We start from the raw sequence: 24,011 nt of genomic DNA, 5'->3' as shown, positions 1-24,011 counted from the left end.
GTTGATTGGGTTATTTGTTATCTTCTTGTCTAATTTTTTGAGTTCTTTGTATACTCTGGATATTAGGGCTCTATCTGAAGTGTGAGGAGTAAAAATTTGTTCCCAGGATGTAGGCTCCCTATTTACCTCTCTTATTGTTTCTCTTGCTGAGAAAAAACTTTTCAGTTTAAGAAAGTCCCATTTGTTGATTCTTGTTATTAACTCTTGTGCTATGGGTGTCCTATTAAGGAATTTGGAGCCCGACCCCACAATCTGTAGATCGGAGCCAACTTTTTCTTCTATCAGAGCAGAGTCTCTGATTTGATATCAAGCTCCTTGATCCATTTTGAGTTAACTTTTGTGCATGGCGAGAGAAAGGGATTCAGTTTCATTTTGTTGCATATGGATTTCCAGTTTTCCCAACACCATTTGTTGAAGATGCTATCCTTTCTCCATTGCATGTTTTTAGCTCCTTTATCAAATATAAGATAGTTGTAACTTTGTGGATTAGTCTCTGTGTCCTCTATTCTGTACCATTGGTCCACCCGCCTGTTCTGGTACCAGTACCATGCTGTTTTTATTACTATTGCTCTGTAATATAGTTTGAAATCTGGTATCGCTATACCACCTGATTCACACTTCCTGCTTATTGTTTTTGCTATTCTGGGTCTTTTATTTTTCCATATGAATTTCACGATTGCTTTATCTATTTCTAATAGAAATGCCATTGGGATTTTGATTGGCATTGCATTAAACCTATAGAGAACTTTTGGTAATATCGCCATTTTGATAATGTTAGTTCTGCCTATCCATGAACAAGGTATATTTTTCCATCTTCTAAGATCCTCTTCTATTTCTCTCTTTAGGGTTCTGTAGTTTTCATTGTATAGGTCTTTCACCACTTTTGTTAGGTTGATTCCCAAGTATTTTATTTTTTTTTTTGAGGATATTGTGAATGGAGTGTTTTTCCTCATTTCTGTTTCAGAAGTTTTGTCGCTGATATACAGAAATGCCTTTGATTTATGTGTGTTGATTTTATATCCTGCCACTTTGCTGAATTCATTTATTAGTTCTAGTAGTTTTTTTGTAGACCCTTTTGGGTCTTCTAGGTATAGAATCATGTCATCTGCAAAGAGTGATAATTTAAGTTCTTCTTTTCCTATTTTTATGCCTTTAATTTCTTTCGTCTGTCTAATTGCTCTGGCCAGTGTTTTGAGAACTATATTGAATAGAAGTGGTGATAGGGGGCATCCCTGTCTTGTTCCAGATTTTAGAGGGAATGCCTTCAATTTTTCTCCGTTCAGAATGATGCTAGCCTGAGGCTTAGCATAGATAGCTTTTACAATGTCGAGGTAAGTTCCTGTTATCCCTAGTTTTTCTAATGTTTTGAACATAAAGGGATGCTGTACTTTGTCAAATGCTTTTTCTGCGTTTATCGAGATGATCATATGGTTCTTATCTTTAAGTCTATTGATGTGGTGAATAACATTTATTGATTTCCGTATATTGAACCATCCTTGCATCCTAGGGATGAATCCTACTTGATCATGGTGCACAATTTTTTTGATGTGCCTTTGTATCCGATTCGCCAGAATTTTATTGAGGATTTTTGCATCTAGGTTCATCAGAGATATTGGTCTGTAGTTTTCTTTCTTTGAGGTGTCTTTGTCTGGTTTCGGAATCAGGGTGATGTTGGCCTCATAGAATGAATTTGGCAGAGCTCCCTCTTTTTCTGTTTCCTGAAATAACTTGAAAAGTATTGGTATTAATTCTTCTTTAAAGGTTTTGTAAAACTCTGCTGTATACCCATCCGGTCCTGGGCTTTTCTTGGTTGGAAGTCTTTTGATTGCTTCTTCTATTTCATCTATTGATATTGGTCTGTTTAAGTTGTGAGTATCCTCCTGACTCAGTCTGGGCAAATCATATGACTTATGGAATTTATCGATGTCTTCACTATCTTCTATTTTATTGGAATATAGGTTTTCAAAATAATTTCTAATTGTCTTCTGTATTTCTGAAGCGTCTGTTGTAATATTGCCTTTTTCATCCCGTACTTAACATATTTTAATAAGAGAGCTTTACTCTTAACTTTTTGCAAAGAAGAGATGTGATCCTGATTTCTTAATGAGAATTCTCAGATTAAAGTTTAGAGAAGTGAAAATGAGAGAGGTTTCTCTGTTACCATGTTTTATATTTTTGCCTAATTGAAATTGCCTTTTTACCCCTGTATGCGTTTTTCTTTATCACTTTGTTTGTAATCAATAATCATATTGAGCATATCATGTGCAAAGCAGTTACTTTTTTTATATAAGTCTTAAAACACTTGCCATTAAATCATTGTCCTCATATGAAAATAGATGACATCAATCAACAAGAGTAATAAGTTTTGAAACCTCTCAGGGTGGGATATGTGTGTGTGTTTGTGGGGGGGTCTAGTCTCTCTTTGGCCATTGCTGCAGACATGCCCTAACAGAAACATTGTTGAAAGTATATTATGGATATTATTCTATACTCAAAGGCAAGTGGCTGATCATGTAGCTTGACTTTCACTGGAGTGAGGGAATTTTTTTTTTTTTTTTTTTTTTTGGTGCTGGGGATTGAATTCAGGACCTCGTGCATGGGAGGCAAACACTCTACCAACTGAGATACATCCAAGCCCCTGAAGGGATTCTTTAACATCTTATTTGATTACTGGCTTATGGGCTCATGGAGATTATGAAGCCTTGAACATTCACACTTAGTGTTGAACGATAGAGATGTATTTCTAAAACTATAATTTTCTGTATCGACACATTTTTGTTTTGAGATGGCAGCAGACTTGAGTTATTTGTGTCACTTCTTTTGGTCCATATCTATGCATGGAACCTAGGTCAGAGACAAAAACAAAAAACAGCAGAGGCCCCAAATCAATACTTTGGTGAAATTATTCAAGATAGGAATTGTACAAATTGATCTTTATTACTGATTACTGATTTTAATACATTTAATTTTTTAGATGCTCTTTGGTGAATATGATACGTTTTTGAAAACAGTGTTAGCTCTAACTATCATATTTGAAAGCAGCAGTTTGGATTGAATTGTACTTGGTTATAAATATTTCTGTTAAGTTAATCGAGCACCAAGAATAGGAATCATTCCATCTGTAGTCTTGTGGAAGGGTGAACTCTGCCTCCCACTTCTCTGTTAATCAGGGAAGAGTCCTCTGAGGGGGCTTCTGTTAGTCTTGTGCTGTTCCAAGACTCACAGGCTGAGGCATTAGCCTGGATGGTCAATGAGGATGTATCAGACGATGAATTCATTTATTTTTGCAAATGAGAAACTAATATTATTATACTTGAATAATTTGAAAATGTTCTACCAGCAATCAGTATGTTTTTCTGAAATTATAACTTGAATAATAGACATACGTTCAGGATATGCCTGGGTGACAGGAAATATCAAGATAAAAATGAAAAAATCAATTATGTTTTAAAATACAACAATTTGACATTTTATAAAATGATATCTGGAGTAGACTGACTTTTTTTTTAACATTTTGACATGACTTTTTGGCATTACCTAAATGTAAAATAAAAATATCTTGACCACAGTTGTGGAATTTTGGATTGATAATCACTATTCTCATTTTGGGTCTTGCTTCTTTACAGTTAAAAATTATTTGCAGTTAATGTTGCTGATAGCGCAGAAAAATTTCTGTTACCTAAGTTATCTGAGAACTTATTGAGAGTGTTTTAAAAACAAAACCACTAAACCCACATATCAACTCAATAGAAAAACAATGATTGTAATTTAGAAAATATTTCTTTAAAGTAATATGGTACACATCAAAGTTCAGTTCAAATAATAAAGAACAATAGAAAATAATCAGAAAATGGCAGGATGTCATAGCCAATTAATACTATTTTAAGTAATGAAAATAGAGTGAAGAAGATGATCAGATCTTTGTGCAATTTAATAAGAGTTAAGACATCTATTGTGATAATTAATGTCTTTTGGGGAGCAGGGGTTACTGGCGATTTACCCAGGGGCACTTAACTCTGAGCCACATTCCCCCTTCTTATTTTTTTATTTTTTGACAGGGTCTTGCTAAGTTGCTTAGGTCCTCACTGAATAGATGAGGCTGGCCTTGAACTTAGAATCCTCCTTCCTCAGCCATCTGAGTTGCTGGGATTAAAGGTGTGCGCTACTGTGCCTAGCCAAAAGTTTTAAAGCAAAATTTCACCAAAAATAAATAAATAAATAAATAAATAAATAAATAAATAAATAAATAAATATCTACTTTTCTTTACATAAAAAGTTCAGATGTTATTTTTTGAACATTTTCAGAATAAATAATTTTCTAATGCCTGTATAATTGATCTAACCTGATTGCCTTAATCATATTTTATTAATAAAAATTAGTTTAATTAGCATTCAAAATTGGACTATGCTGAACTTTTATTTTGTATTCGTATTACTACCAAGTATATTATTTAATTTTTCTTTAAAATTTTTTTTTTCATTATAAAACATAGCCTGATTAATCAGTTGTAAGGATATGGAAATACCATGACAGGAATTTGTAAGAATTTTCACAGTTCCAAAGACATAATGTCAACCAATGCTATTTTACAAATCAAGAACAAAAACACAGGTTTGAAACCTTCTCCCAAGGAAACCACATTTTTAAAATTCACAATGTGTTAATTCTATGGCTGAAACTTTATGTTTTTTAATCACATTTTTTTTCTCTATTATGCTAAATCAATTCAAGAAATATGGTTTGGAATAAGCAAATCTGATAAATAGATAAACATTTGTGATAATTAAAAATAATGAAACCAGTGAATGTAGAATATTTATTTCTTTATATAACTATATATTGCGCATTTACCTCTTTATGTAACTATCACCACATAACACTACAATTTGAAGAGTCTTTTTAAAGCATTTATTATCTAAATTATGTTTCTCATATATTAGGTAAGCGGTAAAGTATGTGATTTTCTTCATTGGTTTGGTGACCACAGCATAAAAAGTGAAATGCTTTGTCAACTGCCATTTCTTTTCTTTCCACAGAGTGGTTTTACTCCTTTGCACATAGCTGCACACTATGGAAACGTCAATGTGGCAACTCTTCTTCTAAACCGGGGAGCTGCTGTGGACTTCACAGCCAGGGTATGGATTGAAATAGTTTCATATCTTAGGCAGCAATAAATTGGTATTTTATGAAAGTAAAAGTGAACACTAATGGCTTTCTTAAAGATTTTATTTTTATTTTTTCCCCTTTCTTGGAACTTCCTAAAAGGTACTAGATTTTCCTTTTACTTTTTTTTTTATATCACAAGAAGTTCTTGGGATTCAACAAGTAAAAAATAGGAATGTCCTAAATTCACATGCACACAAGCTATTTGCAATAGGAGACTATTAGTTTTGACAACAGCTTGAGCAGTTATTTTTAAAGATCATTCTGAAAATGATGAATAATCAGCTATAAGTTAATAAACAATGGAATATTATACATAAATATATAGGTAGTATGTGTTACAGTAATAAGAGGGCACGCAATTTGACAGAGAAATTTTTTGTTTAATGAATTGAGAATTCATTCATACGAAGAGTCTGACTAAAATATAGAAACAGAAATAACATGGAGTATTATCTGCTTAATGGTATGGAAATAATTCATTTACATGAAAGATAAAATTCACATATGTGATAGTATATAGTATAAATCAATTAATGCAAGATTTGAATATTCAAAAAAGTATGACAAAATAAGGTACATATTCTTACCATAGTGATAATTTTTATTGTGTTTTTCTCCTAAGAAGTTTTCTGCACTGGAACTATGTTGTGCTGTTTTCAAGTTGCCTTTCTTACTGAATTATTCTAAAAAATATGTTTATAAGAATCATTTTCCATTGGATATTAATATGTATATTTGTATGCTATTTTAAAAAAAACTTGTTATTTTTAGTTATGCATGACGGTAGAATGTATTTTGACATATTATATATACATGGAGTAAATTCCCATTCTTTTGGTTGTACATGATGTGGAGTTACACTGGTCATATATGAACATAGGAAAGTTATGTCCAATTCATTCTACCGTCTTTCTTGTTTCCATCTCCCCTCCCTCCCCTTCATTCCCCTTTGTCTAATCTAGCTGTACTTCTATTTCTAAGTGTAGAAAACTTTGAGATCCCAGACTTTTTAAGAGCATGGATATTATCAAAAAGACTTTATCCTAGGGATCTATGTTAAATAGAATTTGAGCTTTTGTTTCTACTACACCAAAGTTCTCCCTTTTACTACTCACTGTAATGTGTACGTTCAGTACACTCATAGCTATTGATAGTTTATGCTGTTTTATTCCATTTTGTATTCTCTAACAATAGTGCTTTGTAGTTTGTGTGCTTCTTTGGTCCTTAAAAAAAATCAAAGATATTGAAACAGTAGAAACCATGGGTCAAATTTCCAGGTGGTCATTTGTGCCCTTTGTGCCCTTTGACACCAAGTCCCTGCTATCATGCCGTCATACCCAACTTGCTCTGTTTTGTCTTTCCTTGGTGTAGAATGGAATTACTCCTCTGCATGTGGCTTCCAAAAGGGGAAACACAAACATGGTGAAGCTCTTACTGGATCGAGGTGGTCAGATCGATGCCAAAACTAGGGTGAGTGTCTCTGTTCTTCAATTTACTTCCATTATAATTTCTTTCTATCCTCTTACCAATCACCTTAAAACACTAGTCAGTAAACACAGACAGTGTGTTTTCAAGGAAATTGCTACCTTGGATTTGATTTAAATCTCATACAATATTTAAAGGCTTCATATCATAAAGTGAAATTAGTATTTGCTCAGAAATGCCTGAAAACAGAATGTTAGCCCCTCAATGTAATAGTTTCACATTTTTTTTTGTCTTACTGATTTTCTGGGAACAAAGATCAAAGATTGAACTTACACATCTCTCTTTTGGATAATTATAAATAAGAACCCAAATTTGTTAGAAAATATTGGGCTATGAGAATGTGACTTTTACACAAAATATTTTAATACATGCTGAAAATCTTGTTTCTAACATCAATTCCTAAGTCATTTTTCTTTCTTTTTTTTTAAGTTGTCAATGGTCCTTTATTTTATTTATTTATATGTAGTTCTGAGGATCAAACTCAGTGCTAGGCAAGTGCTCTACCACCGAACCACAACCCCAGCCCCTTACATCATTTTTCTTAAGTGATTTTGTTAGACTAATCTTAACAGGAGATTTGCTATTATGCTTATTAAAAAAATACAGTTGTCCAATCTCCAGGACAAAAACAGACAAAACACCAAAACAATAACAACAACAACAACAAAAACAAAAGTTGTTATTTTGTACATTTACTTGAATATCATCTTGATGGATATGCTATCCTTCATTCATTTCAAACTTGAGTAAAATGTCATTCGGTGTTTTTAATGTATTCCCAATAAATCAGATAATATGATGAGCAGTAAAGTACAATTGTTACTAGGACAGATTCTGAAAAAGACACTGATTGATTTCAGTCTCTACTTGCATAATTTTCTAATATGAATAATATTGCCGTGTACTGATCTTCTCTGAATTTAAACTAATACTACTTTCTACCTCATAAAGTTGTATGAGAATTAATTCTTAGCTGTTTATTTGCCTTCTTTAAAAATGTGGAATGGGTAAATGACTTAGCTACTTGTAATTTTTTAATAATATTGCTGACATTATATGCAATTATTTGCTTAAATATAATCTAGTGAGTTAATATTAGGTTTATTGAAGTAGATTAGGTTAATCATTGACTTTAGCAAAAAACTTTAAATATTCCTGTAATATGAAAATTTTGAAATATGTGGTATTAAAAAGGCTATGAAAGTTAATGGATAGAATGTATAACTTGTGCCAGGCATGGTGGCACACATCTGTAATCCCAGCAGCTCAGAAGGCTAAGGTAGGAGGATTGCGAGTTCAAAGCCAGCCTCAACAAATCAGTGAGACCTAGTCTGTAAATAAAACACAAAATAAGACTGGGAATGTGGCTCATGGTTAAGTGCTCCTAGGTTCAATCCCTGGTATCAAAAAAGAAAAAATAAAAAAACATGTCTCTTGTAATATTTTCTCTTTATTTTGATTAATTCTGGAACTTCATGTTCTTAGTCCAAGCAATAAGGATTACATCTAGTACCCTTGCACATCTTGAGGCAAGAAAATATTTTTAAATAAATCTCACCATCTTTAAGTCTCCAGAAGGTACGCCCATTGTGGACTACAAATTCTGGTGTTAGATACTCTTGCAGAATATTGCTTTCTAAATCTCATTTCTCCAGGACATTTGGTTCAAGCTGGCTGTGTCAAATTACATGGGAATTCTGGAGTCTACCACGTGGCCTGCACAATGGTTTCATTAATGAGGTTCTAGGCATAAAGTTAGTTAGAAGAGATCGAAATAAAACACACAAACTCAGTTACCTTATTTCTATTGCTAGGTCCCAGACGGCTCACCTCTCTGGTTCCCACCTCTAGCCGCCCAGCAGGGCAGCGAGGATTACTCAGGGCTAGCAGGAGAGAGAGAGAGTAAACACGCCTGGGAGTAGCCCTTTATTGGGGAACAAGAGATTCAGGGGAGAATTCCATCCAATGAAGGTTGAGGGGGGGCTGCACTCCAAGGTCAGGGTCAGTGATTGGGTCCCCGGGGTCAGTGGTCAGGCACACCCCCACGCGGATGGGCTCTCTCATCAGGAAAGGGTCGGGAAAGCTTCAACAGAGCCAAAGCGCCTCAGGCCCTTAACGGGAGTCACCCAATCACGTGTTAGAATGGCTTCCCACACTGGAGTAGTTTGTTTTATCTGTCAGGAGCTCTGTTGTGGTGTCCAGTGTCTTTGCCTCAGTGTTTCATGTGGTTCTACCTTTGCCTTGTAGGCATGTCACTTCCCTTGCTATGCTGTGGGCACATACAATTTGGAACTCCCAGAGCTGCATGCTTTACACCCTTGCTCTTTATATTTAAAGCAAAAGAGTTTCTGCATATTCCTCTATTACTATCACCATTACTAACATTCCTAACACAATGCTATATTACTAACATAACCATCAACACTGTTTCTCCCTTATTCTGACTTTTTTTTCCCTATAAGACACCTGAGATTACCTAGAGGAAGAGCACTTTGCAAATGCAAAAATTTGTTACCTTGGCCAATATGCTAAGATTGTACATTCCTTTTATTAATACTTTTCTGCAGTATTCATTCATTATTCAGGCAGTTGATTTTATTATCATTGATTACCACAATATTTATTTAGCTCTTTAAAAGATGCTCTAATTTATGTAGCTTATCTACATGCCATACAATTAAAAAGTTTACCTTCCAACAAACAATTCTTAGTACTTACAAAAAGAGGACTAAGAAATGAAGAGAAATAGATTCTTATGCTAGTTCTGTCATTTAACTAATTACCCTCATTTTATTCATTTTGCCAGTTAAAAATCCACTGTGTTAGGAGGCTGGGAATGGAATATTTGGATCATTTTTCACTTGGTATAGTTAGATACAGCAAATAAATTACTTTCAGGGTTTTAAAAAGAAAGATTTTCTGATTGTGTGGATTGCGAGGACATTCTATTCTTTCATTTTTTCAAAACATAGTTATTGAATTCCTGGTACTGTGAACCCAGAAGATACAAGTTAACAAAATAGACTAGATCTCTGTATTCATAGAGATGCAAAGTTCCCAATACCCAAGAGACGAGGTTAGCAGTGTGCTGTTAAAAGTTTAATTACAGGTTCTCAGAAAAGCAAAAGGAAAACAAAAATCTTGATTCACAGTGTTTCCTGGGTTTTTTTTTGGTATAAATAGCTCCACCATGGTCAATTTAGCTACCAATATGGTATCCCTAAATGCAGAATTGGGAAGAGATATACAGAAATTAGCTCTCTCTGCTCAGTGTGAGCTAGTTGGCTTCAGCACATGCCAAGATTGTGCACAATATGGAATAGTACAGTATTGTGCACAATATGGAATAGTACCAAAATGTTTCCCCCTTAAGTTCAAATACTTACTCTACTCTAAGTGGTAGGATATTAAAAGTACTGTTAAATTATTTTCATTCTGGCTGAAGCTAGAAGAACTATATCCCTGTTATCAAAGACAAACTCAAATAGGAGGTAAATGGGACCAAGACTATGGTCTGGAATTGAGAGGACAATTCTGGAGATATCCTATTTGATTACTAAAATAATGGACTATAAGGGCCAGGGGTGCAGCTCCGTGGTAGAGTGCTTGCTTAGCATGCACAAGACCCTCGGCTTAATTCCCAGTACTGCAAAATAAATAAATAAAATAAAAAATGTTTAAAATAGAATAGTAGCTTGCTTTTTCTTTTGTTCTTTTAAAATGTATTTTTAAATAAAAATATTTAATTTGTTCCTACTTTCATTTTAGATTATATAATAAAATTTCTATACATGAAATTTAAGATTATATCACTTTTTCATTTTTGTTACAGAGTTCTCAATTTCCTCTAGCAATCAAATTGACCATGAATACTCTGAAATTTTGTATATCACATTTGCATCTTGATGACATTCTCATCACTGACAAGGTTCTACTATGTAATTCAGAGAAATTTTAACCAGATCCCTTTTCTAGTGTCTAAAAATCCTCATTTTAATATTGAAACATAAATTTTAGAAATAGTTAAAATGAACTTGTTAATTCAGGCTTTATTAAGGGCATTATTTTTTTTGTTGTTGTTTTTAAACTTATTTATTATTTAGATGTGGAGAGGCCCCATGTGAAGATTATGTTTAAAATATTGAATTATGGATTTCAATGAAAACAATGAAAGTATAAAAAATTAAAGGATAATGAACAAAAAATCATATCAGAAAGAGGGATCACCCTTGCTACTATTAAAATCATAATAATAATGGCCCATGCACATGATGTTCTAGGCACCCTACTAAGCCCTCTACGAATATCATCTTATTTCATCTTCCTAACAACTTGTGAAACATATAATTTTTTTATTGGTAAGAAAATATGCTGAAATTAACAGGTATTCATTTGAAAAATGAGACTACCAGAAGGGAAAAATGAATTTCAACCTAGTTAAGTCATATGACCAGAATGCACAGCTTAGTTATTAACATTTTATTATAATAAAAGGACTTTAGGAGCTATTGCTACAATGACCTACGCAGACAGGGAGGAAAGGAAAAGATAAGAAAGAAATGGCTCTAAAAAGCTAGTGCGGCGTTACCAACTAAATAGATGGTAACCCAGCAATGTGGATTGATCGTTTCCTGTCAGAGTTATCCACATCATGGTGGTAGCACATCCATGTGGAATGAACTGCTCCTAGTGAAAAAAAAAAAAAAGGAACAAAAAGGAAGGGGATTTTGGAGAGTGAGACAAAAGCATAATTTTCAAATTCAGGATTAAAAATTTAAGTAAAAATATCAGAATACAAAACTAGGGCAAGATTTTTTTCAGCATTAACTCAATACTGTACTTTGTAGAAAAGATTCAAGTTCTATTCAGATTGAGCATATTGAGCAACTTGAATTTGAGATCATCATTCACACGTCTTTTATAAGAACAGACACATTGCATCATTAAACATAAGATTTAGAACTAATCTAATCCATATTGTTCCTTAATGTTCTTCTAGGCATCTTAATGTTCTCCATGATGTTCCCATTGTTATCCTGGGATAACAATCATGTTGAGGTTTCCACATGATTACACAATGACCATTCCATGGAATTCACAGAAAACAGCATTCCACATTTTCTAAAAGTGATGTAAGGCACCATCTCCTACCTCATCTTCCATACAATGCTGTAAGTTAAACAGGGCAGGAAAAATCATTCCAGTTTTATATGTGATGAAGCTGAGTCTTAAGGAGAGGTGCCCCAGGCATCTGATCTGAGATTTTCCCCAGGTCTCTGTGACTCATTGCACTGGATGCTCTACCCACTACATGGAATTCCTCAAACTCAAGATATCAATTGCAGCATCCACCAAGAATGTGAGCAGTCATACTATACCCAATTATTGTATAGCTTTTATAGCAACTGTTGCTCTGTAGTTTCAGCAGGGTACTGTTATCAAGACACAAAAGCATAATCATTTTGCCAGCACACTTTTCTTTATAGACTCCTATCTGGTAAATTCATTAAAAAAATGTGGAATCCCACCTATGGTAAGTACTTTTTTCTGGAAAGGAAATCTTGTCATGCTAGTTCTCCTGTACCCCAAGTTGCAAAATCTTTTAGTTATTCAGTGTCTTCATACGAGCTAAATACATTTAAATATCAGACAAGGTCTTAGCCAACAACAGATGGCACACTCAAACTGATCATTTGATTAGAGTTTATTAAAGGGTCTATTTATAATGTCGTGGGTAGTCTGTAGGGAGGGCACAAAGAATAGTGTAGACTCTAGAAGCTAGTCATCACAGACCTGAAAGAGGAGGAGTAGAAGAGGCCCCCAGACCACGAAGGAGAGACACATATGGAAAGGCTGCTTTGGCAGGAGTTTAACCTTTGGTTATGGTGGGGTGCTGGGTGCCCCGCTAACATAGTTCCCTGCTCAGAAGGTGATGAGCTACTTGAGAAAATGAAAGTCTGAAATAATTAGCAAAGAAATAAGAGACAAAACCAGAAATTAAGTTTGAAAGGGAAAGTGGAGCTCCTAATAGGTTCTCTAGTCCACATAGGAGCTGGAACTGAATGACTAGAAAATGGCTCTGATCCTTTATATAAGAGAGAGTACATCAAAGGCAGGGATAAGGTTTCAGTGGGTGGAGTCTTGCTTCATGGTGTCTTGCAGTCAACAGGTTTATTGGCATCTTGGCAGCCACGCCCATCTCTGAGATGCTGTGTGGCCATGTGGCTGCAGCAGGTCACCCCATCTCCAGTGTAGTGCAGAACCTGACAGAACTAGGTCAATTTTAATATGTAATGGGTGATATCAAACCAGCAGGAGTGATGCTGGGAGTGCAGTTGGGAATTACCAGATACCAGACTTTCCCATCCAGTGGCTTTCATGCCCACTGGGTTCATTCACGGGTGGCTTCCAGCATCTGGTAAAGGCACACAGCCAGACTTGGGAGATCCCTTGGAGAGCCCCATCCATGTCTTGCTGCCTTTCCCATTGGCCAGGCAGATGCCAGAGGGCAAGGTAGCTCACTGATGCAGCCTAGAGTCAGTCAGGATACAGCAGAGTGTGGATCTGGAGGGGCAAATGAAAAATATCCAGCATGGAAATCCCAGAATATTATACCAGAATGAAATGTTATAACTCAGAGGAATTATTTTTATTAAGAGTAAAGCATTACCTGGAAAGGTGGTCTTGGAAGAAGAGACAAAAAAGATAGACTGTCACAGTGCTGGATGAATTGGATCCTTCTGGAGCCTCTGAACTGAAGCCTTGGAAATACACTTACTTGGTTCTTTTGGATTGCTACTTGCCTTCTCCACCTCTTTCAAGGGATAATCTCTATTTTTTTTCTTAGTGGGTTAATTATACATTCAGGATTCCATTTTCTCTCTCACTTCTTGCTCTTTGTTCCTTACAATGCTTTTGCCTTGTATTTCACCTCATATTCCCTACATACCCTGCCTTTTGTCCTTGCCATGCTTCCGGAGGAAAATAAAACAGAGACAGTGCACTTGGGAATTGTTCTGGAATCAGAACCTATCTCGAAAGTTTTCACGTCAGAAAATTTTATAAATAATATATGGCTGTACCACATTCTATTTGACATAGTTTTAATTCTACTATTAATAAATTTTATCTTTGGGAAACAATTATTTAAATATTTATGTAATGATGTAAATAATCATATAATTATGTAAGATATGTTGGAAATCCTTGGAAGAATCTGACAAAGACAAACATAACAAACCTTCCCTTCCAATTCACAAGCATCTGGGTGCAATTTAGGAAAATTTATTAAAGAAGTAGGATATATATGGACAAATTGTAAGAATTATCAGGTGAAAGTTGTGTTAGGATAACCAAAATGAAAAGAGTATAACTTGATGTCTTCCTGAGTTGTAATTCCAGGTGAGCAGGGTTTTCAAGTTCAACAAATGCAAAATGCGTTATTTCTTCATGACAAAGCAAACACATGGCCAGAAGCCGGTTTTGTTCCAGTGAAACCCCACACATAGGATTTCTCCTGCCCTCCTCCTGCTTGTTTTGCCTTTGGTTTTCTATTTCTCTTTGTGAAATACCCTTTCCATCTTGTTTTCTCTTTCACTCATCTCTTTTTCCCTATTTGCAGTTCTGTTACTTTAAGAAGCCCCGAGAGAGGGCTTCTTAAACAACAGATGTAGTCTCAGTTTAAAAAGAAAAGAAAAAAGTGAACTCAGCCCTAATTCTTTAATTCTTTTGGCAGGATGGGTTGACACCACTTCACTGTGCTGCGCGAAGTGGGCATGACCAAGTGGTAGAACTTCTGTTGGAACGAGGTGCTCCCTTGCTGGCAAGGACGAAGGTGAGTCATTATGGGTGAGAAGGGATCCAGGATACCCTTTGTGTCACTTTGTAGAAATTTATTTTCTTTTTGAAGTTAAAGAATCAGTTAAGCATTTTCTAGTTACTCAATACATGTATACTCAAAATAAGAAATATAAATCAAATCAATTTAAAGTTATTAAAATGAACATATCCATGCAATTAAGTTGTATTAAAAGTGTATACCTCCAGGTTCTTCCCATATTTTGCTGTACTTACTACAGGTAAAAACTATATAATTATACATAAATAAGGATATCATATAAAAATTAGAATATATTTTATATTCTGTGAGTCTAAATTTTTGATTCTCTGAGATAATCATAAAAAATATATAAATATCTTTTAAAGGAACACAAATAGCAATATAAGATGGATCTTTTGCATATAATTTTTATCTTTTAGGCAATACTAGTAAAATAATTCCTTAATGGTCTTGGTTGATTTCATTTGGATTAGGAGTATGATACAGAAAACATAAGATTGTCCACCTACAAAGAACCAATCAACAAGCATATTATTCTTATGGCATAATACTTCTAGTATTTTTTGTTTTATTTTGTTAATATGCTTAAACATGAAGTAAATCCTTTTCTATATAAATAAGAACCACATGGTTAGTTGGTTTGTTGGAGGTTTTAATTATCAAATGTAGTTTAAAAGCTTTATTGTGGTGTAGTTCGCCATTATCTAGCCTTACTTTGGGTTATCAGAAAATATCATGAAACAGATTGATGTTAATCATCCAGAATTATATAATGGGATATGCAACAACTTTTGGATCATTAACTATAACACCAATTTAGACCAAGTACACTTCTTATGTTTTTCCTCATTTCTTCCCCACCTCCCACCCTCAAACAGGATTGATATCAACTGATGCTTGTACTTGGTTCAATTAAAAAAACTAAGGCAGCTGACACAAGCAAATATTTTTCAATTTATATTATATTTCAATTGACTATTTAGTTAAAATCATTCAGAACAAACTAAATTACTCATTTAAATATATATCTAAATATTTATATTGTATTGGAAAAGATGAAGTAATCAGGTTGAAGTGAGATGATACCTCTAATCTAGGAAGTACCAGACCATCCTCCCTCTTCCTCCATAAAAGCTCTTGGTTTTGAATCACCCACAATTCCTCCTTGAAACAACTCCCCCTCAGTTTTTCAAAGTTCTAGCTCTCAGTTAACTGAATCTTTATCACAATTCATTTTGAATTCTTGGTTTTAATGACCTTTATAAGAGCAATCGATTTAACAAATTATTTAAAATATTAATCTGTGTGTGTGTGTGTGTGTGTGTGTGTATGTGTGTAGACAGAGAGAGAAAGAGAGAATCAAATCTTTAAAGATGTGTCTAACCAGCCATGGAAAGGTGGATTAGAATCAGATATAAAAAAAGAGAAATAAATTATCTGAATTAATTAATTGCATTATCATGTTGATACTGCAAGTATTATAAAAATATATTTTAAGATGCAAAATTTGGGGATGGATAATGCAGAGATAATTATGAAAAGTTTGGTTGAAATTTAAGTGGAAATAAAATTTTGGACTGATCATTTTATAACCAACAAAAACATATATCAAATTTAGGATATGCGGATATTTTATTCCACAAATCAAACAATCTTGTCTATGGTGTTTTCCCATAACTGTCATATCATTAATGAAGACCCTGGATAACCAAGAGGGGGTTATTTTAATGGCCTTCTGAAAAATCAAGTGATATTCAGATATAAGGATCCAACATAAACTGTTCATGACATGATTATATTCATTCACTCAAGCATGCATCCAACTATCATATTGAGATAATACAGTGTGCCAAGCAGCGTTCTACACACCACAGGACTATTAAGATGAATAATACACAATTTACATCTTTAAGATGTTCAAATTTTGGTGGGAAAGATAGACAAGGAGATAATTACCAAGAGTAGAGCTATGTGCAGGATTAGGAACATGGATAAGATGAAGTAATCAGGTCAGAGTGAGATGATACCTCTAACCTGGGAGGTACCAGACTGCTTTCCCCACCTCCTCCATGAAAGCTCTCAGTTTTGCATCACCCATGATTCCTTCTTGAAACAACTCCCCTCCCCCCAGTCTTTCAAATTTCTAGCTCTCAGCAAAATGAATCTTTACCACAATGCATTTCGAATTCTTGGTGATTTTAATGATCTTGATAAGAGCAATAGATGATTCTTCTACCTGGCCTCTTGGTGCAATAACTGTAAACCTTCTATTATTTCTGTTTCTAGCCTTCCCAACTCCAAACCACCCCCTTTTATATTTCAGCTCACTTTATCCAGAACCCACTTGCCCAAATTTTCTTATTCTGGTGGGCCATTCAGTCATAGCTTCCCTTGTCTCTCTTCATCTTATGCCCTCAATTCTCAATCAGAACTAACACGGTCTATGTTCTCTTCTGTTACTATCATCTAACACAACTTCTTACTACTCCTTTCTCAAAACACCTTCCTTATTTGCCTTCTAAGAAATTACATTCTTCTGGATTTCCTTCTGTTTTTCTGGCTTTCACTTCTTAAGCTCTTTAATGAGTTCCTCCTCAACTCTCAGGTCTCTGAACGTTAGAACTTCTGGAGCTCAGTCTTTGTGTCTTTCCTCTGTTTATTTGTACTCACTCCATATGAACTCTTTAGATAGCATCTTCATGCTGATGAGACACAAATATATATATCTAAAATTCCATATGTTGATGTCAAGTCACCAAGACTATCAACTGGGCGTCTCAAATTTAGTAAGTTCAAAACTGAGCTCCTGGTATTTTCCCCACTCCTAACCATATCCTCCTATAGCGTCTCTTATCTCAATTCATAGCCATCCCGTTCTTCCAGTTTCTTAGGCCAAATGCCTCACATCATGCTGGAACCCTCTCTTACTCTCCAATTCAGTCCCTCAACACTATAGCTTTCTCCTTTAAAATGTGTCATTAAGCCAGGAGCGTCTCAACAATCTCACTACTACTAGTCACCATCCCACCTGGATGGTTGCAAGAGACCCCAATTTGACCTTTCTTCTTTTCCCTCTAGCCCAGTCTATTCTTTTTTTTTTTTAATTTACAAACCAGACAATGGTGTTCTTAATACAAGGATCACTGCAATCTTGTTGCCCTAATTCTTTGAGCAGTATCTCATCTGAATAAAGTCGAATTCCCTGTTCTGACATGCAAGGTTTCTCACCTCTCTCAATTCCTCTCCCTCCTAAATCATGTAAGCAACATGATTCTCTTCTTTGCTGCCTATTGATCTATCATGCCAGCTGTAGTCCCAAAACAGCATGTTTCACTTATTTTTCTTCTGCCTCATATGCTCTTTCCCCAAATCAATAACGCCAGCTCTCTTATCTTCATCTTGTCGAAACTCACCTTCTCAGTAAGATCATTTATGGCCACCCTAACACTGTTTCATTCACACCCACAAACTCTCTTGGCCATTTTCTGCTTTGGATTTCCCTGATGCAATGATGATTCAACATGTGAAATATTTTAATTTCAATCTTCATTGTTTTTGAATTATATATCTATCTCCAACCTAGAAGTTAACCTTGATGAAGATGAGCATCCCTGTCTGTGTGTATATCCAATACTTGAATAGGGACTTGAGTAGGTTCTCAATAAACTAAAGTAAAATAAAGGATTATAATGGTGAATATTTTATTTTCTACATATCTCAAGTGAATAAAGTAGCATCAAAGAATAATAAAATTTTGGAGAAATATTTAAAACTGCAGTCCAAATAATAAGACTTGTATTTGTCCTTCACTTAGACATTATCTTTGTCTCTAAAGCATGGATAATTTCTTATTAATGTGCTTCTATTTTCTCTGTTCATTAATGGCTTTCTACATATAGAAGCAATAATTTTGGATAAAGATTATTTTAGAAACAATGAAAAATATTATTTTTAAGTCACTTGAACTCTATCACCCACTAACTATGGTAATCAGGACTTTAATCCATTTGTTTTTAGTCATTTCTCACTGTTGAAATTGTCCTTCTTATTGAGAATATTGGAGTGTGGGTCTCTTCTGGCATCTTATCCAGACACAATTTTTACTTTCTTGAATGTAATTATTACCAAAGTGTGGTTACTTCATCAACAATCATTTTTCTAGTGACTATATTAGAGTTGGTTAATAAGAAAAATTAATGGTACAGTCTGTTGAATGGCTAAATATTGCTTAAATCTAGTTTACTTCCTGGTTTTGCATATATTTCATATACACAGGTATATTACATATACAGTTTATTTATTTAGTGTTTTCAATAAAAGGAGAGTCTTACTTACTTACTTACTGGTAATTAACAGTGCGTAGCACTGCTATCTTATATTTCTGCTGGTGGGAAAGATAGACAAGAATTAAGGTTAAAGTTGCTTAGGACAGTATACATGATGACAAATTCAGATCCTCAAATTCAAAATTGTGAAGTCAGTATACATGGTCCACATTGGCTTCACGTTCCTCTAGGGTTCAAGCCCCAAATAAGACTCATAATATTATTGGAAAATGGAATCACGGAATTTCAGAGCAGCGTAAAACCAAGAGTTGATCAGTTTCTTTACCTCCGTGAAACATCCACTTGTTCCTCCTTCACTTACCTCCCCCTCTATAACAGATGAAGTGCTGGCAGAGAGATTAATTGAATGTCGACTGTTGTGTATGGAACTGGATGCAAATAATTTAAACATTAGCTATCACTTATTTTTATAGATTTAATACTGCCCTAATAATTATAAAATCAGGCTGCATTGCCACATATATTATTGCCATATATATTACTCATGAAAAGCATGTTAATATGTGTTTTACCTAAGAGTAGTACAATTATACTTTCCTTTCCATTGAACATAATCTGTTATTTATGCAGACATCAAATCAATATTATTTTCCCCCCTATCACTTATGTTAGAGATCAAGGATTGACTCTGCTGTGTTTCACAAACTTAAAGTCATTTTTGAAATGGTAAACATAGTTCTGCTTTGTTTTAACATACAGAATGGGCTGTCTCCACTTCACATGGCTGCACAGGGGGACCATGTGGAATGTGTGAAGCATTTGCTACAGCACAAAGCACCTGTGGATGATGTCACTCTTGACTACCTGACGGCCCTCCACGTTGCTGCACACTGTGGCCACTACCGCGTAACCAAACTCCTTCTGGACAAGAGAGCCAACCCCAACGCCAGAGCCCTGGTAAACCTGGCCCAATCCACATTTACTGAATACAGATTGAGACAAAATCCACATTGATTGACCAGTGGTGCCTACACCAGCAATGCATGGTTACAGATATATAGTTAGTACTGCGAGTTTGTCAGTTTGTCACCTCCCACAAGTTGCCTGCCAACTTCATGCCTTCATAGTTTGCTGTTAAATGATAGTAAGCAAGGATAGATTTAAGAGAGCACCCAGGTAACATTCCTGAGATGAGTGAATTGCAAACAGATAGATACAAAGTTCTGGAATAATAAGTGATATTAAATGGAAAATAGAAAAGAAAAAAAAGGAATGTTCTAGATATCTCTAGATATTAAATAGAGTCAGAATACAGGTGTGTTGAACTTTATTAATCTCTTTTGGGAAAAAGAAAGAGTAAAGTAATGACTATATATAATACATAGGATAGTATAAAATAAAAGCCTGTGAAAGTTCACATGCAGATTTTCCTTTTTGACCTGATTACCCAACCATAGGTTAATAGAAAAGTGATGCCTGGTGTACTGTCTCTTTGGGAAGCATTTTATAGAAACCATTCCAAGAATTGCTCAAGAGAAAACTGCAAGAGGCAGTCCTTAGATTAGCTTCTGTGTCTCCCAAGATCTAATATTAAATAAATCTTCCTTGCTTCATTTGTATTCTAACAGTAATCATTGGAAGTTTTAGGCATGTACTAATTCATGCAACTTGTATCCTAATTCTCAAACTAAAAGCAAATCCTTTTTCCACATGTTTAAATGATTTATGTCAGTGCAGATTCCTCTCTAATTAGTATGTAAGTTGAGAAAAATCATTTATATCATTGAATATGAATTATTATTTTTATTTGAAATTTTCCATTGGAATCAATTTATTAATAATTACATAGGAAATAAATATACCCCCAAAGGTACAATTAGGTGATGGTATTCATTTTTTCATAGGGAAATGAAGTATTAATTTTTAATTGAATAGAGCTCAATAAGCTTATAAAATATCACAATCTAATAATTGCAGATATATTTTAAGTGCTACATGTTCATGTGGCTATTTATATCTGGCTTGTTATACAGTCTATAAATAGGTGAAATGACTCAATGAACTAATTATGTTTATCACTCCACTGTGAAGGATAAGAAGTTATTAGCTTAAATAAAACCATGTGTTTTCCTGAGAACTGCTAACATATAAAAATGTCGATTGATGATCATTACCCATTGGGACATGTAAAACTGTTAACTGGCAGAATAGATATAACTCAATAAAGGGTCATTGTTCAAATAAAAAGATGACAAATATAACATATAATGTTTAACCTTGGGATTAATTAAAATTTCACATAATTTCTCCAGTTCCTGGACATTCACCTAGTTTGCAAAGTTACAAAGTACCTCATAATCATCTTCCCACCTTCCCTTGCCTCTCAGAGGTATCCGCTTGTAATGATCCCAGAAATTCTCCCTTTTTATTGAAAATATTCAGGAACTTAGTCATTTCTTTATGACATGAAATGTGTCTGATTGGCATATATGTGATAAATATTTTCAATAGAAAAACAACCTCGGGATATAAATTTATAACATAAGTAATAATTTCTGGTAATTTGAAACACTTCATCTCTAAAGAAAAGGATAGCAGAGCTGAAACATTACTTTCAAGGCAGTTGTCAAAGATTTGCAAAGAAAAATAAGCAATTCTTATGCTCTGAGAATGGCTCTTCATCATGAAAACACATTCTTATTTTCAAGGCATCTTCAAGTCATTTCATCCAAGAATATCTAAAATATAATTGCCCCTCTATTTTTCCTTCTCTGAAGAGTAGGCCTGTGTATTTTTCTTCTCTTTTTGTTTGCTTTGTAAGCACACAAACAGAATTAAGAACAGGCCCGACGACACAAGGAAGCAAAATCCAGTGTCCATAGGAATACACCGCCCCTTTTCTTTCCAAATTCAGACACCTACAGAGTTTGAAGAAATGATGACATTTTGTGACGATGTAACATTATTGCCTGCAATGTGCCAGCATGGAGTTGTGTGAGAATCGTTTCTGCATGTTTTCAACTAACTTGATTGTCTTTTGCACAGAATGGTTTTACTCCACTGCACATTGCCTGCAAGAAAAACCGCATCAAAGTCATGGAACTGCTGGTGAAATATGGGGCTTCAATCCAAGCTATAACAGAGGTAGAAAAATGTTTCAGCTCATCACGAAACATTCCTTCTCTTACTCCTACCCTTCCTCTCACCCATCTTCTGTCCTCTTCACCAAGTTGTATTTATCTGAAGAAGCCCCAAAGCCCCACCGGTGCAGAGGAGTAAAACTGCTGTTGCTTTGTTTCGCAGTCTGGCCTCACACCAATACATGTGGCTGCCTTCATGGGCCACTTGAACATTGTCCTCCTTCTGCTGCAGAACGGAGCCTCTCCAGATGTCACTAACATTGTGAGTATGGCTTGGGTCAGAATAACCGCAGGGACAAAGAAAGAGAGGAGCTGAGAGTGTGGGTGTGTGTAGGTGTGTTTGCGTGTATATCATCAGAGCCAGCAACCTAGCTTTGAAAAGGGCCCTCATAATAAATAACATACTGTGAAATAATTGCTGGAACATCCCTGAAAAGAACTTCGATAGGTAAGAAATGGGCTCAAGAATGAAATGGGAGTTGTGAAGTGAGACAGCTTGAGCTACCCAAAGTAGATGGATTGAACATGCACGTAACATGCATTTACTCAAACTACATTTTAAACACTCCTCTGAGAGTGAATAGATGATTGTTGGAAAAAAAAAAAAATCTTCTGGGATCATCCTAGTTTCTTGAGTGAATTATATTCCAGATATTTTTTCAATAAAATATCAAATCAGTTCCATAATCAGTCTTATCAAAAAATTAACTAGAGATAAACCAGGGATTAAATAGAGATTTTTTTCCTTGATAATAATTTCTTCCTCTTTTCAGTGACATGGATTTTCCATTTCCTAACCTTCCTTTGATTTTTAAATTTTGATTTAATTTCCTCTGCTGGAGTGGAGACCTGTCTTACTTGAAATAGTTACACTTTCCCAAAATGAACTTTGATCTCCAGTCAACTTTCCTTCTGCCAGGAAATACTGTTTATCCCAGGATCCTTCTATCTAATCTAAATTAGGATTTTTTACTTCTGAGTTCTTTATATTTCTCTCACTTGTGTGGGTTCTTCCCCCTTTAAACTCTGGATATTATATCATGGAAAACCATCTAATTCAAATTTCCCCTGAGCAAGGGCACTGTCTTGCACATGTGCCATCATGTATCAGAAGCTCAAGAGTGGCCACTGGAGTATTGGGATTTTAAAAAACATTTGCAAAAGAAATAACTATCCCTCAATAAATGTTAGTCACATTATTAAAAATGAATCATGTTTATAGAAGCATTTGCCTAACTATTGTCGCTGATTTTTATTTCGTATAAGTTGTGAAACAGAAATTTCCAATTTTGCTTTTTTTTTAAAATTTCCCCTCATATTACTATTTTAAACATTGCTTCTTTGCTAAAGTTTTTGATGCCTAGGCAAAATCCATTGTGGAACTAAACATTTTTTTTTTAATTTTAAATATTATTTAATACTCTATATTATCCAAGAGTTGATGCATAAAACTATTAAAGTCTGTATTTTTGTTTTCCTAATTATTGATTTTTGGTCCTAAGTTTACACTATTATATGCTAATTGTTACTATTGTAACTATTAAGCAGATGTAATTTCATAATGTGCCAACTTGAGTTTAATTTCTAGTCACTTTAAGAACTCTAAAAGAAGGCATTTTTTATTCTTTATTAAGATATGATCAAAAAAATTTTTGACTTGAGTAGGTTTACATAAAGGCCAGTAACTTAAAAAAAAAAAATACTGTGTATATTCTCCTATTCTTCTCGCCCATCCCCCACTTTCATTATTTGAATTCAATACTCAAAAACTCACAGGAACAATAATGATAACATGTTAAATCGCTATCATATTACAATAATAACAAATGCAATTATATTCCATGGGGTTGTTTTCTTAGGGGAGATTTTTTGTAAAATCTTTGAGAATAATCCATACAAAATGGTTGTGGGATTCTGTGACCATTCTTGCTTTGCTTCTTAACTGACCAATTCCAAATCTTTGATGGCTATTTCCTCCCAATATGTTCCCTTAGGGATGGGAGAAGGGAAATTATAAAGAAGACATGTGGATTTTTCAATAAAAATAAATAAAACACTAATTGAAACAATAAAAATGTTCAGTCTCTTAAAGA

General features: G+C 34.5%; 1 protein-coding gene across 20 annotated transcripts in view; it reads left to right on the top strand.

Annotated features, from left to right (window-relative positions):
• The window catches only part of ANK2 (ankyrin 2), a 673,244-nt gene that overhangs the window by 534,602 nt on the left and 114,631 nt on the right, over positions 1 to 24,011 (top strand). For 16 of the 20 annotated variants that reach the window (XM_081303463.1, XM_081303451.1, XM_081303446.1 and 13 more), the window contains 6 exons: positions 5,038 to 5,136; positions 6,539 to 6,637; positions 14,388 to 14,486; positions 19,538 to 19,735; positions 21,824 to 21,922; positions 22,082 to 22,180. In XM_081303463.1, the coding sequence (XP_081159589.1) occupies positions 5,038 to 5,136; positions 6,539 to 6,637; positions 14,388 to 14,486; positions 19,538 to 19,735; positions 21,824 to 21,922; positions 22,082 to 22,180 (693 nt within the window). The remainder of the gene's footprint in view (positions 1 to 5,037; positions 5,137 to 6,538; positions 6,638 to 14,387; positions 14,487 to 19,537; positions 19,736 to 21,823; positions 21,923 to 22,081; positions 22,181 to 24,011) is intronic. The other 4 variants (XM_081303454.1, XM_081303449.1, XM_081303448.1 and 1 more) reach the window with 1 other exon arrangement.

This window comes from Spermophilus citellus (assembly GCF_964194105.1).
Source record: "Spermophilus citellus genome assembly, chromosome: 8".
Taxonomy (NCBI): domain Eukaryota; kingdom Metazoa; phylum Chordata; class Mammalia; order Rodentia; family Sciuridae; genus Spermophilus; species Spermophilus citellus.
The sequence above is the reverse complement of the archived record's forward strand: the minus strand, read 5'-3'. Positions and strand labels throughout refer to the sequence as shown.